The 15,696-nt window shown below is 41.9% G+C and overlaps 1 protein-coding gene across 1 annotated transcript in view; it reads left to right on the top strand.

Annotated features, from left to right (window-relative positions):
- C23H10orf67 (chromosome 23 C10orf67 homolog) overlaps positions 1–15,696 on the top strand; it is a 101,407-nt gene that overhangs the window by 14,872 nt on the left and 70,839 nt on the right. The window contains exons 3-4 of the mRNA XM_061125654.1: positions 2,555–2,698; positions 4,965–5,039. Coding sequence (XP_060981637.1) covers positions 2,555–2,698; positions 4,965–5,039 — 219 coding nt within the window. The remainder of the gene's footprint in view (positions 1–2,554; positions 2,699–4,964; positions 5,040–15,696) is intronic.

The raw sequence follows: 15,696 nt of genomic DNA, 5'->3' as shown, positions 1-15,696 counted from the left end.
TCCTAACCACTGGGCCACCACGGAAGCCCCTATGTTAACTTGTTTAGTGAAATGTTTTCTTACTCTCTCTGTAATTCTTTTGCCATCTGTGAACATTTTATGTTTAGGATACTTTAAAAATTTTATAAAATATTTTTGGCGTATAGAAAAATGTCAAGAATAATATAATGAATAATATAATAATATAATGAATAACATATAATGACATCCCATTGTCAGGGATGAAGAAATTTTCCTCTATCCCTCTAAATTCTTCTGGCTAAGCTAAAAGTTGAATTGACATGATACAGATTAATAGAAAATCCAACAAAAACTTAAATACCATATACATGGGAGAGACCCAGGAAAATTGAGTAAATTGTCTAAATAGCCAAAGGTCTCACCTTCAGGTAAAGACAGAAGAGGATGTTGAGGGTAATGAAGAGGAAGGCAATTCACATGAAGATGGAAAAGCAAATGTCTGTAAACTAATGTTTCTTGGGCCTGCAGAGATGGTGGGACACAGAGAGAAACTTGAGCACACTTTGCTGGGTTCCTATCTGTCTATACACCTGTTGTTTGTCAGTTGCCAAGTTGTGTCCAACTGTTCTTGACCCCATGGACGGCAGCACGCCAGGCTTCCCTGTCCTGCACTGTCTCCCAGAGCTTACCCAAGTTCATGTCCACTGAATCAGTGATGCCATCCAACCATCTCATCCTCTGTCTGCATACCTAGTTCATGTTATAATACAGGTATCTATGATGCTAACTCCCTTCCTGAAGCAGCTCCTCCATCTCATTGTTTTACAAAGTTAAGGGAAAGTTTATGGGTCTTCCTGAGTCTTTGGGTCCTTAAAAATAATCAGCCTAAACAAATACTCTTGCCAAAGAAACAGTTTGTGATGGCAAATTTTGCTCCCCTATACCACCATACGCCTTTGTCAAATCTCGATGCTTGTGTCCATGCTAAATCGCTTCACTCATGTCTCACTCTGTGCGATCCCATGTGTGAGCAACTCTGTAGTTTGCCAGACTCCTCTGTTTATGGGATTCTCCAGGCAAGAATACAAGAGCGGGTTGCCATGCCCTCCTCCAAGGGAACTTCCTGACCCAGGGACCAAACCCTCATTTCTTAACGTCTCCTGCATTGGCAGGCCAGTTCTTTACCACTAGCGCCTTCTGGGAAGCCCCAAATTTCAATATTCTATCCTATTTCCTTTGGGACTTTAAAAAAACTTTTTTTAATTTTTAAAAATTTTATTGAAGTGGTACTTCTGTGGTGGTCCAGTGGTTGGGACTCCAAGCTCCCAATGCAGAGGGTCCAAGTTCGACCCCTGATCAGGGAACTAGATCCCAAGTGCTGCAACTAAAGACCCAGTGTAGCCAAATAAGTTTTTAAAAAAATAGAATAAGTAAATAAAAAATAAAATAAAATTTTATTAAAGTATAGTTGATTTACAATGTTGTGTTTCTTTCTTCTATATAGCAAAGCCTTGGTGCTTTTTTTGATTGTAAAGAAACAGAACATTTCATAGACATCAAATATTAAGAGTTGTTATTAAAAGTCCTAACCAATAAAACAGTGACATAGGGTGGTATACTACTGTAAATAGTATTTTGCTTCTGTTTTTTCACTTAGTAACGTACCTTGGAAATCAGTTATATACATTGGTGCATAAAGAGCTTCTTCATCGATTTTATAAGTACATCCTACCACAAACTGGCATCATTTATTTAGCTATCCCCTCCTGATGGACATTTTGGTCATTTCAGATCTCTTGTCACGATGAATAATTCTGTACATACTCACATGCCAGTAAATCTGGGGTGTAAATTTTTAAAAGTGAAATGTCTGAGTCAGAGGATGCATGCATTAGTCATTTTGGAGGATGTTGCCAAATTGCCCTGCATAGAAATTATACCAACTACACTCCCACTTTGGAGGGTGTCTCTTTTCCCACACACTTCCCAATGTATTGTCTTTTTCTTTCTTTCTTTCTTTTTTTTTTTTTTTACTGCGTTCTGTGGCATGGTGGTTCTTATTTCCCAGACCAGGGTTAGAACCAGTGGCCCCTGCAGTGGGAGTGTGAAGTCTTAACCACTGGACCACCAGGGAAGTCCCAAGGGATAACTTATTCTCCCTCCTGGCTCAGATGGTAAAGAATCTGCCTGCAATGTAGGAGACCTGGGTTTCTTCAATCCCTGGGTGGGGAAGATTCCCCTGGAGAAGAGAATGGCAACCCATTCCAGTATTCTTGCCTGGAGAATTCCAAGGACAGAGGAGCCTGGCGGGTTACAGTCCATAGGGTTGCAAAGAGTCAGATGTGACTGAGCGACTGTTACTACTATGGGAGGAAACTGCTGGGAGCCTCCTCTCCCTTCCTCCATCAGCTTCTGTTAGTTATGCAGATTGACTGGAGTTCCCCAATGTACAGGACTCTGAGATGTAATCTTAGATTCAGGACAGGCCCCTGACCAGGTGCCCAAGTTATCTGCCCAGAACCAGGCCAGGTGTTGGAATCTTTACACAGAGTGCCCTTAAGCTCTATAATGACCTATGTTTTTCCACTTTTAGATTACTAAATCCCTTCAGGTGGATTTTGGGTTCCTCAAGCAATTGATTCAACTGAAGTTTGAGGACCGTCTTAAAGAGGAATCTTGCAGACTCTTCAATTCTCTACATGACAGGATCATGACCATTGAAAAACATTACCAACAGGTAGAAGTTCCCTCATTTCCTCTGTTTTAAAAGTAATTAATTTTGTGGATTAATTTTGTGTTTAATTGTAGACACACTACAATTTTTAGCTTGGCAACTTATGAGGGTAATTTAATTTGCATATATTGTCCCTAATGATAGTTACAGGGCTTCCCTAGTAGCTCAGAGGGTTAAGAATCCGCCTGCAGTGTGGGAGACCTGGGTTCGATCCCTGGGTTGGGAAGATCCCCTGGGGAAGGAAATGGCCACCCACTCCAGTATTCTTGCCTGGAGAATCCCATGGACAGAGGAGCCTGGCGGGCTACAGCCCCTGGGGTCACATAGAGTCGGACAGGACCGGGGACCAAGCACAGCACATGACAGTTACACAGAGCTGCGTGGCGCCTGTAACTTTACTATGTGCAGGAACGTTTGTGCGTAGCCTGTGTACAAACTCGTTTAAGCCTCACAACTAACCTGATGAAGTACATACGATTGTTATACCCCTTTTACAGATGAGGAAACCAAGCCACAGAAAGGTTAATTCACTTGTTCAGTGTCACTGGTTAAGAAACCACCAGGGTTTAGGTTCTAGGTCAGTTTCATGCTTGAGTTCCAGCCCTTAACTGTAATTTTATATGATCTTATTTGTGCTTTAATGGCTCTGTAGAAGCCAAAGACATGAAAACTGTGCTGTTCTGAGGAATTCCCCAAAATCTTTGATCATGTTAGCATATTTATCTGTCATTAAAAATGGGCATTGGTGTTGCTTTTCTGCTATAAAACAAAATACCCATGTGTTGTCGGCCCCATCATTTTTTAAAAGTGTTTTTTTTTTTTTTAATATGGACCATTTTTAAAGTCTCTATTGAATTTGTTACAATATTGTTTCTGTTTCTTGGGCGGGGGCAGGGGCAGGGGCGGGGGGGGCATTGGCCCCAAGGCATATGGGATCTTAGCTCTCTGACCAGGGATCGAACCCGCACCCCTTACATTTAAGGTGAAGTCTTAACCACTGGACTGCCAGGGAGGTCTCCAGAGTAACTTTTAATGCATTGCCTCTTTAAGTCCCCCAACAATCCTCAAGTGGAAATCCTGTTATCCCTACCTTACAGATAAGGAAACTTGCTTAGAATTTAACCTTGCTTAAAGTCAGGCAGGTTGAGTCCTTGCTTAACATCAGAAAGATGGTAAGTTGCACAGTGACATTGAAATCCAGTTTTGTCTGATTCTGAAGCCCCCTGATTGTTTACACTCCATGCTGGAAGCAAAATTGATAACAGAATCAAGAGTATTTTTTAAAGATTTTCTATCTTTCATTTTTATGCATAACAGATAGGATTAAATAATTTGATTAATCAGAAAATGACCCTAGTTTGTGGATTAAGTGGCCCTAGATTTCTTTTCATGAGCACAATTCATCGAAAAAGGGCCAGGATCAGAAGAGGATATGGATTCCAAATATACTTCACTATTTTATTTAATTATTTTCTAATTAAATTTTTATTGGAGTATAGCTGCTTAACAGTGCCGTGTTAGTTCCTGCTATGCAGCAAAGTGAGTCACTTACACACACATACACACACACACACTCACACACACACTCACACACACACACACGTGCACACACACACTTACACTTATAAACACTTACACACACACACATCCCCCTTTTCAGATTTCCTTCCCTTCTAGGTCAACCCAGAACTTTAAGTAGAGTTCCCTGTGCTATACATTAGGTTCTCATTATTTACCTATTTCATACAGAGTGGTGTATACATGGGGGCTTCTCAGGTGGCTCAGTAGTAAAGAATCTGCCTGCCAATTCAGGAGATGCAGGAAGGTGCGGGTTGCATGCCTGGGTCAGAAAGATTCCCCTGGAGCAGGAAATGGTAACCCACTCCAGTCTTCTTGCCTGGAGAATCCCATGGACAGAGGAGCCTGGCGGGCTACATACAGTCCACGGGGTCGCAAAAGAGTCAGAAAGGACTTAGCGACTAAACAACTAAGACACTAAAAATCTGTGATATGAAGATGAGAGAACGTGTTCACATTAACTGTTTATTTTATCCATGCACACTCTCTATTGCTTTGGTTAAGTGTAAATGAAAATGGAATGTGTTGTTTTAGGTGGAAGTGTAAGGGAGATGATTTTATAGTGAGGTCTCAAGAGAACGTGATGATTTGAATGGTGGATACTTAGCCCCCCCCACCCACCCCGTGTAGGTGTGATAATTATATTTGGAAATACACTGTGGTACCCTTTGTATTTATTTTTCATTTGCAGAATGAAGAGAGCTTACGAAAATGCTACAATCAGCAGCTGGCCGATGCCATAGGTACTATCAAAGGAATGTACCAGGTGAGTTTTGAGTGCTGTCAGGGGCAAGAGCAACTTGATATCCTGGGAGTGCCCAGTATGGGGCTCATCATGGATTGCCAGTTGGCATTTTTTAGCTTTCAAGATCTGACTCCTTGATCTTCACGTCACCAAAAAGGGATCAGGTCCTCGACTGTTCATGCTCACTTTAAATTGGCCACTTGATGGTGACAGAACTTTCCAGAGACTGGAAACTTCCAGTCTGGTATCTAGCACACCTGTGCAAGTGATGCAGTTTGCTTGGTGAGCGCGCAGTTTGACAGAAGGAGGTCAGGGAGTCTCAAGAGAAAGTTCGTCAGGTCTGTAGTAAATCCCAGGGAGCAGTCTCGAATCCTCAGTGGAGTAACTTCTCTAATGACGGGGAAACTTCTATCTGTCAGAAACTGAGCATCCCTCTCCTACATGATGGGGAAACTCATCATTTCCCATTATTATATTTTCATCTTAGTGAGGACCTTGAGATTCTTTTAGTCTTTATAACTATCATCTTGTCTTTCATTGCGGTATATTTCCATAAAGAAACATTGTTATTTATTTATTTGGCTGCATCCCGTCTTATTGCAACATGCAGGATCTTTTGTTGTGGCACACAGATTCTCTAGTTTGGGACTTCAAAGGGGAGGAAGTGGGGACTTCCCAGGTGACGCAGTAGATAGGAATCTGCCTGCCAATGCAGGGAACACAGGTTCCCTGGATCGGGAAGATCCCACATGCCTTGGAGCAAGTAAGCCCCTGAGCCACTGAAGCCCACGTGCCCTGTAGCTGCACGCTGCAACTGCTAAGCCTGCGTGCTGATGTCCTGAAGCCTGAGTGCCCTGGAGCCTGTGCTCTGCAACACGATAAGCCACTGCAGTAAGAGATAGGAAACCTGAGCGTTGCAACAGAGTAGTCCCGCTTGCCACAACTAGAGAAAACCCAAAAACAGTGCTTAAGACCCAGTGCAACCAAAAGTAAATGATTTTTTATAAAGGGGATTGGGGGAGGAAGGAAATGAAGATGGCAAAGCAAATGTTTGGTAAACAAATGTTTGCTGGGCCTACAGAGACAGTGAGACACAGAGAGGACCCTGATCTCTAGGCCCTGCCAAGTTCCCCCCACCACACCTTGTCTACATTTTTTATGAAATATGGAAACAGGCCCTTTATCTAAATTCCTTAGGCAATTAAGGGGAAAGTAACAAGTAAAACTTTCTGAGTTTTCTGTTTCTTAAAAATAATTAGCCCAGTTAATCCTCATATCAAAGGGACACATTTTGGGGATGGCAAATTTTGGTCTGCTACAATTTTCTCCTACCGTTTCTTCATTTATTCATTCATCTCTGCCAACTGCACTGTTGGAGCAGTTAGTAAAATGCTAAATAAAAGAGATGACAGCAAGCGTCCTTCTTTTCTTTTTTTACACCCTTATTTTCTGTCTAATCTTACAGGGAATGAATACAGTGTATCAACATTACACACAACACTTGCTATAGGAATTATCAGGCTATTTCTTTTGTTATATGACTTGAAAAAAATCACAAATGCATTTTAATTTGGTAAAATGTGGGGCTTTGTGAATCTATTGAAGGGCCATATGATTTTTTTCCTTAATCTCTTGGTGTGGTGAAATTAATTACTTAATTTTTATTTGAATGTTAACCTTTCTTTCTGTGTATAAGCCCAACTTGATCATAATGTCCTTTTGTTTGTCTCTCAAATTTGTTTCTGAACTTAGCATGTTTATATTTTGCTTAGGATATTTTAAATCTGTGTTCATCAGTGTGGTGAGCTGTACTTTTCTTTTTTTATGCTGTTCTTGTTGGGTTTGGGTATCAGGATTATGGTAGCTTCACAAAATGAGTTGCAGGATATTATCTGCATCACTGGCAGCTTCTGTGTAAAATTAGAACTATTTCTTCCTTAAATATTTTAAACTGCCAGGAAGGCCACCTGGGCCTAGAGGCATTGATTGATGCATATATTGACATATTTTGAAGTTCCCATTCAATTTCTTTAACTGATTATGAGACAATTTGGGTTCTGTATTCTTTTTGAGTCAGATACAGTGAAGTATTATTTGTCTAGGGCATTTGTCTTTCCTTTAAACTTGAAACTTTGTTGGAATAAAGTCTTAATATGTATCTTACTGCTCTCAAATATTTTAATCCCACTAACCCTACTGCATGTTTTTATTAGCATCACCGTATTGTCTGTTTTCATTGAGTTTTTGTTTTTGGAGGGGGGAGGGCACTGCTCTGGTCTCCATTGTGGTGCTCAGGCTCTCCCCTGACTTGCAGGGGCTCTAGTTGCCCTGTGGCAGATGGAATCTTAGTTCGCCGACCAAGCATTGAACCCTGGTCTGCTGCGCTGGAAGGCGGATTCTTGACCATTGGACCGCCAGGGAAGTTCCTTGATTAAGTTTTAAAATATTACTTACTATTTTTTTATGAAATGAGGTCCTGTGTTTGGCTTGTTTGGTTACTTTTTAATGGTTCTTGCTCTTTACCTTAACTCATCCTGTTATTTCTATACATATATTTCAATGTGTGTGATCGATATTCCACGTCTTCCATCTTTGAGGGTCTGATAAGTACTGGCTGTCGCTCATGATATGTCCTTTACTTTCTGGTTTCATGGTGTTTGACTGCAAACTCATATTTCTATGGAAACTCTTTGAGGCCTGGAATAGAGGTGAGTCTCTACAGAGAAGATTTGTTTGCTTCTGTGAGACTTCTGTGTCTGTGACCACCTTAACCTAATTTTCAACTTGAGGCATTTTAGACCACCCAGATATACGAATGTGGGCCATCTCAACTTATAAAACTCAGAAGAGATTTTCTTCCCTCCTCCATACTTTGAGCCAAGTTTCCAGATAGGAGGCAATTTCACTTTCTCTCGGGTGGGAGGAGGTAGAGGGTTCAAGGTGATTACTTCTAATTCGTTCTCACACTGAAGAGGCCGGCCTTTGGTGTCTCAGCCTTCATGAGGTGGTCTCCTATTTTTGAGAATCACCATTTTGAGGGGACCTTTGTGATGCCTTTTCTCTGTACCCTCTTAAGACATGTAAACCAAAGTTTAAATTTTTACCTGGCTTAGCAATGCCCTGGAGTCCAGGCCACCTTCAGTGTTCCACATACTTCTCTGGATGCCTGCATTCACCTAATTTTGGCCTAACTCTTCCTTACTTTGTCAGCTCATAGAAGCATTTTACCTATTGTATCCAGATTTTTTGTTGTTTACAAAGTAAAAGTCAGAATAACATGATTTTTTAAATATAATTTATTTCAGTGTTTTTTTTTTTCTTTTTAATGTATTTATTGATTTTTGGCTGTGCTGGGTCTTCCTTGCACACTTGGGCTTTCTCTAGTTGCAGGGGACTACTTTCTACTTTCAGTATGCGGGCTTCTCATTGTGGTGGCTTCTCCTGTTCCAGAGCGTGGGCCCTAGGGTGCTCAGTTTCAGTAGTTGTGGTGTGCAGGCTTAGTAGTTCTGGCACACGGGCTTAGTTGCCCCTCTAGATGTGGAATCTTCCCAGATGAGGGATGGAACCCAGGTCCCCTACGTTGGCAGGTGGATTCCTATTCACAGCACCACCAATGAAGTCCTGATGTTTTTTGAAACATGCTTTTATTTTTTTCCAGATTATTTACTTGCTTATATTTATTAAAGTATAGCTGCTTTACAATGTTGTGTTAGGGTCTGGTATACAGAAAAGTGATTCAGTTATATATACATGTATATATCCGTGCATACTCAGTCACTAAGTCATGTAGGACTCTTTGTGACCCCATAGACTATAGCCCACCAGGGTCCTCTGTCCATGGGATTTCCCAGGCAAGAATCCTGGAGTGGGTTGCCATTTCCTTCTCCAGAGACATGGAGTTTTAGAAGTCTTTTATAAGTCTTTGTGTCTTTAACAATTTCTGGGCCACTAATAAAATTTTAGTGTGTATCAAATTCTCAAAAAATATATGGCAGAATAAGTGACTATTACTCTTTTCTATATACTTTTTGTATGTCTAGGAGTAGAAAGCCCTGAAAGGATTAGATGCTTTATATGCATCAGTGTTTCATAAACATGTGCTGGTTAAATATGCTTAGTCAACAGTGTATTAATTGTGGTTCGTTGGTTTATCTAATTAAAGAATTATTTTAAAGATATGAAAGTGATTCTTTGAATCTTTGCTTTGGCTTTTTGGCATCACTTTGATCCATGACCTCAGACAGCTTTCCAAATCCTGGCCACCCAGTTTGTTAAGGCTTAGTCGTAAGAAAGAACAGATGAGTTGAAAAAACAGCCTGGGTACACACACTTTTGGTTGAGGGAACTTTTGTTAATGTAAATGACTCTCTGCTGCCCTCTGGAGACCAGTTCAGCATACCGGTCCAAGTGCGTTTTCAGCTGTGGAACAAGGTTTTAAATCTATTTAACTATTAAAACAAGTTCTTGTGTGCTATTATAGTATCTTATTTTCAGGTAAAAGAAAATGTTTTGTTAAAACTTGCACTTTTTTTAGCTTCTTTTGGTCCTGGAAATGTATCAGCTGTGATTCGGATAAGAAAACACATTACTCTAGGTCCCTCAGACACTGAGGGATTTAGAAGCAAATAAAACCCTTTAGAGAGACTGGAGGAATAAAAGCTTGGGGGACTGCCACTAGCCTTCAAATCAATAAGCAATTTTTCCAACATCATTTATTGAATATCTCTGCCTTTTGTATTGATTTATGATGTTCTCCTCATGTAAAATGATAAACTGAGGCATATTAAAATTTTAAGAGTTTGAGCAAAAATAAATAAGTTATGAGCTGTATACAGGGGACTAAGGAATGAAGTCACTATTTCCTTATTGGGTATTTTTTCTTCTGGAGGAAAATTCAGGCTAGATAGAGAGCCTTAGGCAACTGAGTGTTGAGGGGATTTTGGAGAAGAGGGAGTTGGAGGGATGTTTACACTGAGAAAGGCTAGCAAGGAGTAGAGGGAGCCCTGCATAAGCTATACATGTATCGTTCTGCACAGACCTGATCTCTTTGAATCTGACAGGGTTGGGGCTCCAGGTCTTTGTCTTAGGCGGCACTGGTGATGGAGCATTAGTTATAGAACTGTGAGTGGCAATGCTTGGGGAAACTTCCTCCTTTCCCCAGGGCAGATAATTAATGACAGTGAAAGCAGCTATCACTGAGTGACTTATTTGCTATGGCCCAGGCACTGTGCAGAGTGCTTCACGTGCTTTTATATTTATGTAAAAAGACAAAAAAGACTCATTAGGCTCAAATGGATTGCAGAAAAATGTAAATTTTAATACCTAAGTTTTTATTTCAGTGCCTTCCTTTTTGGTGTGACTATAATCGGCATTCAGAAAGAAAGTTGGATGGAACTAACTCTCTTCTTCCATGTGTCCTCACTCGAATATTTGGATAAGACCCTAATATCTCGTGTCTTCTCCCCTCTGACCAAGCTGCCATCTCCTGGAATGAAAATCATTATAAGTTGACTTCAAATATTCTCCCACGCTATCTCCCCCATCAAATAATCACATCTTTTTTTGGTAACTTTGAAGAGATCGTTGCAAACAGCTCTTAATTCATTTTTCAGGACTACAACGCTTCTGTGGATAGCAAGTAGCAGTGCTTATTTCAGGGACAGTATTTCAGGTTTGTCTTCTTCCATACTTCCTGAAATATGGATGAAGGTTCAAGGCAGAATCACCCAAATCCATTTCAAGGCTGTTATGTTAAAAATGAGTCTGTTAAAATGGTAAAATAGTAAAATTATAATTAAAAGTCTCTGAAGGGAGAAAGCATGTATTCTTACAATATAAGCCTTGCTGTGTTGTCATTGTCTTCCACCTTTGGAGGATTGCAGAGGTATAGAAGGTCCCATTCTAATGAGATCACTAACTTTAGATTCCAAATTTTGATGCAGCAAATACTATCCAGGTGTTAAATAATTTTTATTTCAGATTAAAAAAAAAGTCCTAATAGTATTATGCAATAAGATACCAACATTTTGGTGTTTGGAGGGGATTAAATTTTCTAGACTTTGATTTATGAAACCAAGATGGGCTTCTGCCAAGAGCAGGGCGCGTCCTCTTGGATTGCCAGTAATGGAGCAATGGCCTGAATGAGGCTTTTGTTGAAAAGAGAGCGAGAGAGAAAAGTGCTCAGATGAAATGACAAGAAAATAAAGACTATAAAGAAAAGAGTTGCAAAATAGGTCATCCCATACTCACTATGACACAAGCTGTACGAAGCGTCTTCCCCCTTAACTCTGCCCTTTCTCCTAAGCGATCGCCCCCTGTGTCCTTGAGTGCGGGCAGCAGGATGTGGGCGCCCTTGTGATTAGGGTGTCCTTCTACCTCCAGATGCTGGGAGAGCACCTTTCTTACACGAGGTTGATTTTCTGCTTTCAGGGAGACAGAAAGGAGAGTCAGAATGTCCCTCCTGCATTAACCATTTCTTAAGTAACTTTAATTCAAAGTAATCAATATGCCATGGAGGCACATTTTAGGGCGGGTTGCACTGGGCCCCCACCAAAGGATGATGAAATTTTGACAAGCGTAGGGAAAATGGGGAAAAGACAGGGAAGTGGCCCACTTGACATCATAGAGGCATTAAGGTTCAGGGCACAGCCAGGGAAGTGCCAGTCCTTTGGGATAAGAGGGCTGAGAAAGTGGTGAGAGCTGATATAGGAAAGGGAACCCATGGAATTTTTTTTAAGTCTTTATTGAGTTTGTGACACAATATTGCTTTTGTTTTGTGTTTTGGTTTTTTGGCCATGAGGCATGTGGAGATCTTAGCTCCCCGACCAGGGATCAAACCCACAGACCCTGCATTGGAAGGCAAAGTTTTAGCCACTGGACATCCAGGGGAGTCCCCGGAACTTATATTTTATCTCGAAGACATCAAAGAATCATTGTAGAATTCTAAGCAGCTTTTTTTGTGAATTAATTTTTACTGGAGTATAGATGATTTAGAGTGTTGTGTTACTTTCTGCATACAGCAAAGTGAATCTGTTATATTGTACATACACATATAGCCACCTCTTTTTGGATTCTTTCCTCATATAGGCCATTACAGAGTATTGAGTAGAGTTCCCTGTGCTATACAGTAGATTCTTACTAGTTATCTATTTTGTATATATTATGTATTTTATGTATATATATGTGTGTATGTCAACCCCAATCTCCCTATTTGCTCCTCCTCTCCGCTCCACAAGCAGCTTTCATGACCTGCTTTAGGTTTGCAAACCTGAGAGATAACTGTTACTGGAGTGTTTATGCGACTTGGTAAATAATACTTGTCCTCCCCACTCAAGTTCTGGACTTGGTAAAATAAAGTCCGGGAGCCAGCAGACGGAGGTCATCTGCTTCACTGATAAAAGGGACTATGGGTACCCAAAGCCAGAATCTGGCAGATTAACTCCTCTTGCAGGCAGAAATGGGCTGGGGCAGTTCTATCTGCCAGGGCAGAGCATCGGCTCCCCAAAGAGAAAGGCAAGGGGCAGGAGACTGCCAAGATGTGACCATGTTCCTTCCGCCAATGTTTTAATCAGATAAATGGAGGCGTCACTCCACGTGGAAGGAAACAACATTCCCTAGGTCTTTCTTCTTCTCTTAACACGTTGACCTTAACCACTTAGTCTGTGACCAACTAGGTGTGTGTCTGAGCCTTCGAGGATGGTGGGGAAGAAAGCCCTGCTCCCACCTTCATGATGCAGACCCCACCCCCGTACCTTCCCCCACTCCTGTGGGCATCCTGAGACCACTGGTGCCCTGGAAGACTCAGCATTGGGTTAGAAGAGTGCCTCATTTACATTAAACTCCAAGGTCACTTTGCTCCGCATACTGAGAATTTGCCTCCTGGTCTGTTTCTCACCCCAGATTATGTCCAGCTGTGTTGACCAATATTATCTGTCAAGAGGTTTTGCCTGTGAGGTCAAATAACATCATAAAATTATTCTAATAATAAAAAAAACCCAACAGTTATGTCCCAGATTTGAATATGAACTCCTTACTTTCAACTGCCAAAGGAAAAATATTAAATTTTCTTGTAAGACCAAAAGAATGAAAGTCCAAAAGAAAATTTTCTTGCCATTGTGAATTAAAACACCAAAGACACAGCCCTGCATCCTTGCCGCTCCCTGTTCCCTGCATCAGAGCCAAGTTCTCAGGGTGCATTGCGGTCAGGAGATGGGTGACATGAGGGGGGATGGAGTGGATGTCAGTGAGTCAAGCACCACGGGCACCAGCTTTCTTACTGCCAGAGGAAGGGGCTGTGCTGTGGAAAGGAAACAAGCCATAATCAGTGCTGTGGTGTTGGACTGGAGAGGAAGGTGTTGGTGTGAATGTATGTTGTTTAGATGTAGACATTGTATTCGGAGAAATTAATTAGGAGAAAGTGTATTAAGAGTTACAGAACCAATAGGATGTATGGAGAGAAAGAGATGGAGATTCAAGAAATTGACTCCTGCAGTTGTAGAGGCTGGCAAATCTGAAATCTGAAAAGTAGACTGACAGGCTGGCGACCCAGGGAAGAACTGATGTTCCAGCCCGAGTCTGGAGACACTCTGCAGAATTCCGTCTTCCCTGGGAATCTCAGTCTTTCTCCCAAGATCTTCAACTGATTGGATGAGGCCCACCCACCATATGGAGGGTAATCTGCTTTACTCAAAGTCTAATGATTTAAATGTTGATCTTATATAAAAATACCCTCACAGCAATATCTAGGCTGGTGTTTGACTAAATCTGTGGATACTAGAAAAGGAACCCAGGCTCAACCCCTCCCCTCCTTTTTGGGCTACAAGTCTAAGGGAGGCCAGAGCTGGGAAAGTTCAGATTTGATGTATAAGAGTAAGCTGGGACTTTGAGGATTTGGGACTTTGAGGTTTTTTTTTTTGGCTTGCCCTTCATTCCTTTCTTTCTTTTATTCAACATGGTTATTGCTATCTAAGAGTTAAAAAAAAGAAAAAAAAGTCATGGCACTTTCCTGAGAGTTCTTCTGAGAGGTTAAAACATGAGACAGGACATCAGATTTGAAAGGGTGGTGGGGAAAAAAAAACAAACTGCTTTCTGCTTACCTCCTCTTGAGCCCAGCTCATTCAATAGTCATAAAACATCATGGAGATGTTCATGAGAACATGAACATCTCATGTTCATCATGGAGATGTTCTCTTCATCCTGGAGATGAAGAGAAATGAATCCAGTGTGTTTGGGCCTTACAATTACTTTATGAAATGTCAAAAAGTGAAACTTTCTGTTCTGTTAAGAACTGTGCCCTCCCTCCCTTCACCCCACCCCACCCCCACCCTGAAGCCCAGAGGGGCTGAGCACATCCTAAAGGCAGGCTGGCCTCAGTGATGCCAAGTGTGTACAGCATCACGGCACAGTTTCTGGTGGGATTTTTTTTTTTTTTTTTGGTTGTACTGGGTCTTTGTTGCTGCTCAGACTTCAGTTTGGGCAAGCGGGGGCTACTCTCTAGTTGTGATACACAAGCTTCTCATTGAGGTGGTTTCTCTTGTGGAGCACAGGCTCCAGGGCACACAGGCTTCAGTATTTGTGGTACATGGGCTTAGTTGCCCCTCCACATGTGGGATATTCCTGGATCAGAGGTTGAACCCATGTGTCCTGCATTGGCAGGGGGACTCCCTACCACTGAACCACCGGGAAAGCCCAGCAGGCAAATTCTTTACCACTGAGCCATAAGGAACCCCCCTGGTGGGATTTTTTTTTGAATATTTATTTATTTGGCTGTGTCTGGCTTTTGTTGTGGCTTGCAGAATCTTCCTTTGCAGCACACTGGACTCTTCAGTTGTGGTGCATATGGGCTCCATTTGCTGCTCCTGGGCTGCAAAGCACATGGGCTTCGGTAGTTATAGCATGCAGGCTCAGTTGCCCCAAGGTGTATGGAACCTTCGTTCCCCAACCAGGGATTGAACCCATATCTCCTACATTGAAAGGCAGGTTCTTAACCACTGGACCACCAGGGAAGTCCCATGGTGGGATTTTAAATGAGCTCCCAGTGGTTTTTGTCATGTTATCAAGGAGATGACTCAGCCAGTTTATCAGAAGCATCTTTGTTAGGGCTTCTCAGGTGGCACAGTGGTAAAGAACTCACCTGCCGGTGCAAGAGACCCGGAAGACGTGGGTCTGATCCCTGGGTCGGGAAGATACCCTGGAGGGGGAAATAGCAACCTATTCCAGTATTCTTGCCTGGAAAATTCCATGGACAGAGGAAGAGCCTGGTGGGCTATAGTACATGGGGTCTCAAAGAGTCAGACACGACTGAGCATGCCTGCACACATGCTATAGGAAGCACTATAATTCACGGTCACATCACATGCCCTGGTGGCTCAGATGGTAAAGAATCTGCCTTCAACGTGGTAGACCAGAGTTTGATCCATGGGTTTGGGAGATTCCCTGGAGGAGGGCTTGGCAACCCATTCCAATATTCTTGTCTGGAGAATCCCATGGACAGAGGAGCTATATAGTCCATGGGTCACAAAGAGTGGGACCCATCTGAAGCAACTGAGCGCACGTGCACTCACACACACACACACACACACACACACACACACACACACAGAGAGAGGTGAATATGCCTGATGAACAGGCATATTGTTGCCGGATTGAGATGCAAAAATCCTCAACAAATTACTAGTAA

Source organism: Dama dama, chromosome 23, assembly GCF_033118175.1.
Source record: "Dama dama isolate Ldn47 chromosome 23, ASM3311817v1, whole genome shotgun sequence".
NCBI classification, from domain to species: Eukaryota; Metazoa; Chordata; class Mammalia; order Artiodactyla; family Cervidae; genus Dama; species Dama dama.
This window is presented reverse-complemented; position numbering and strand designations above follow the sequence as displayed.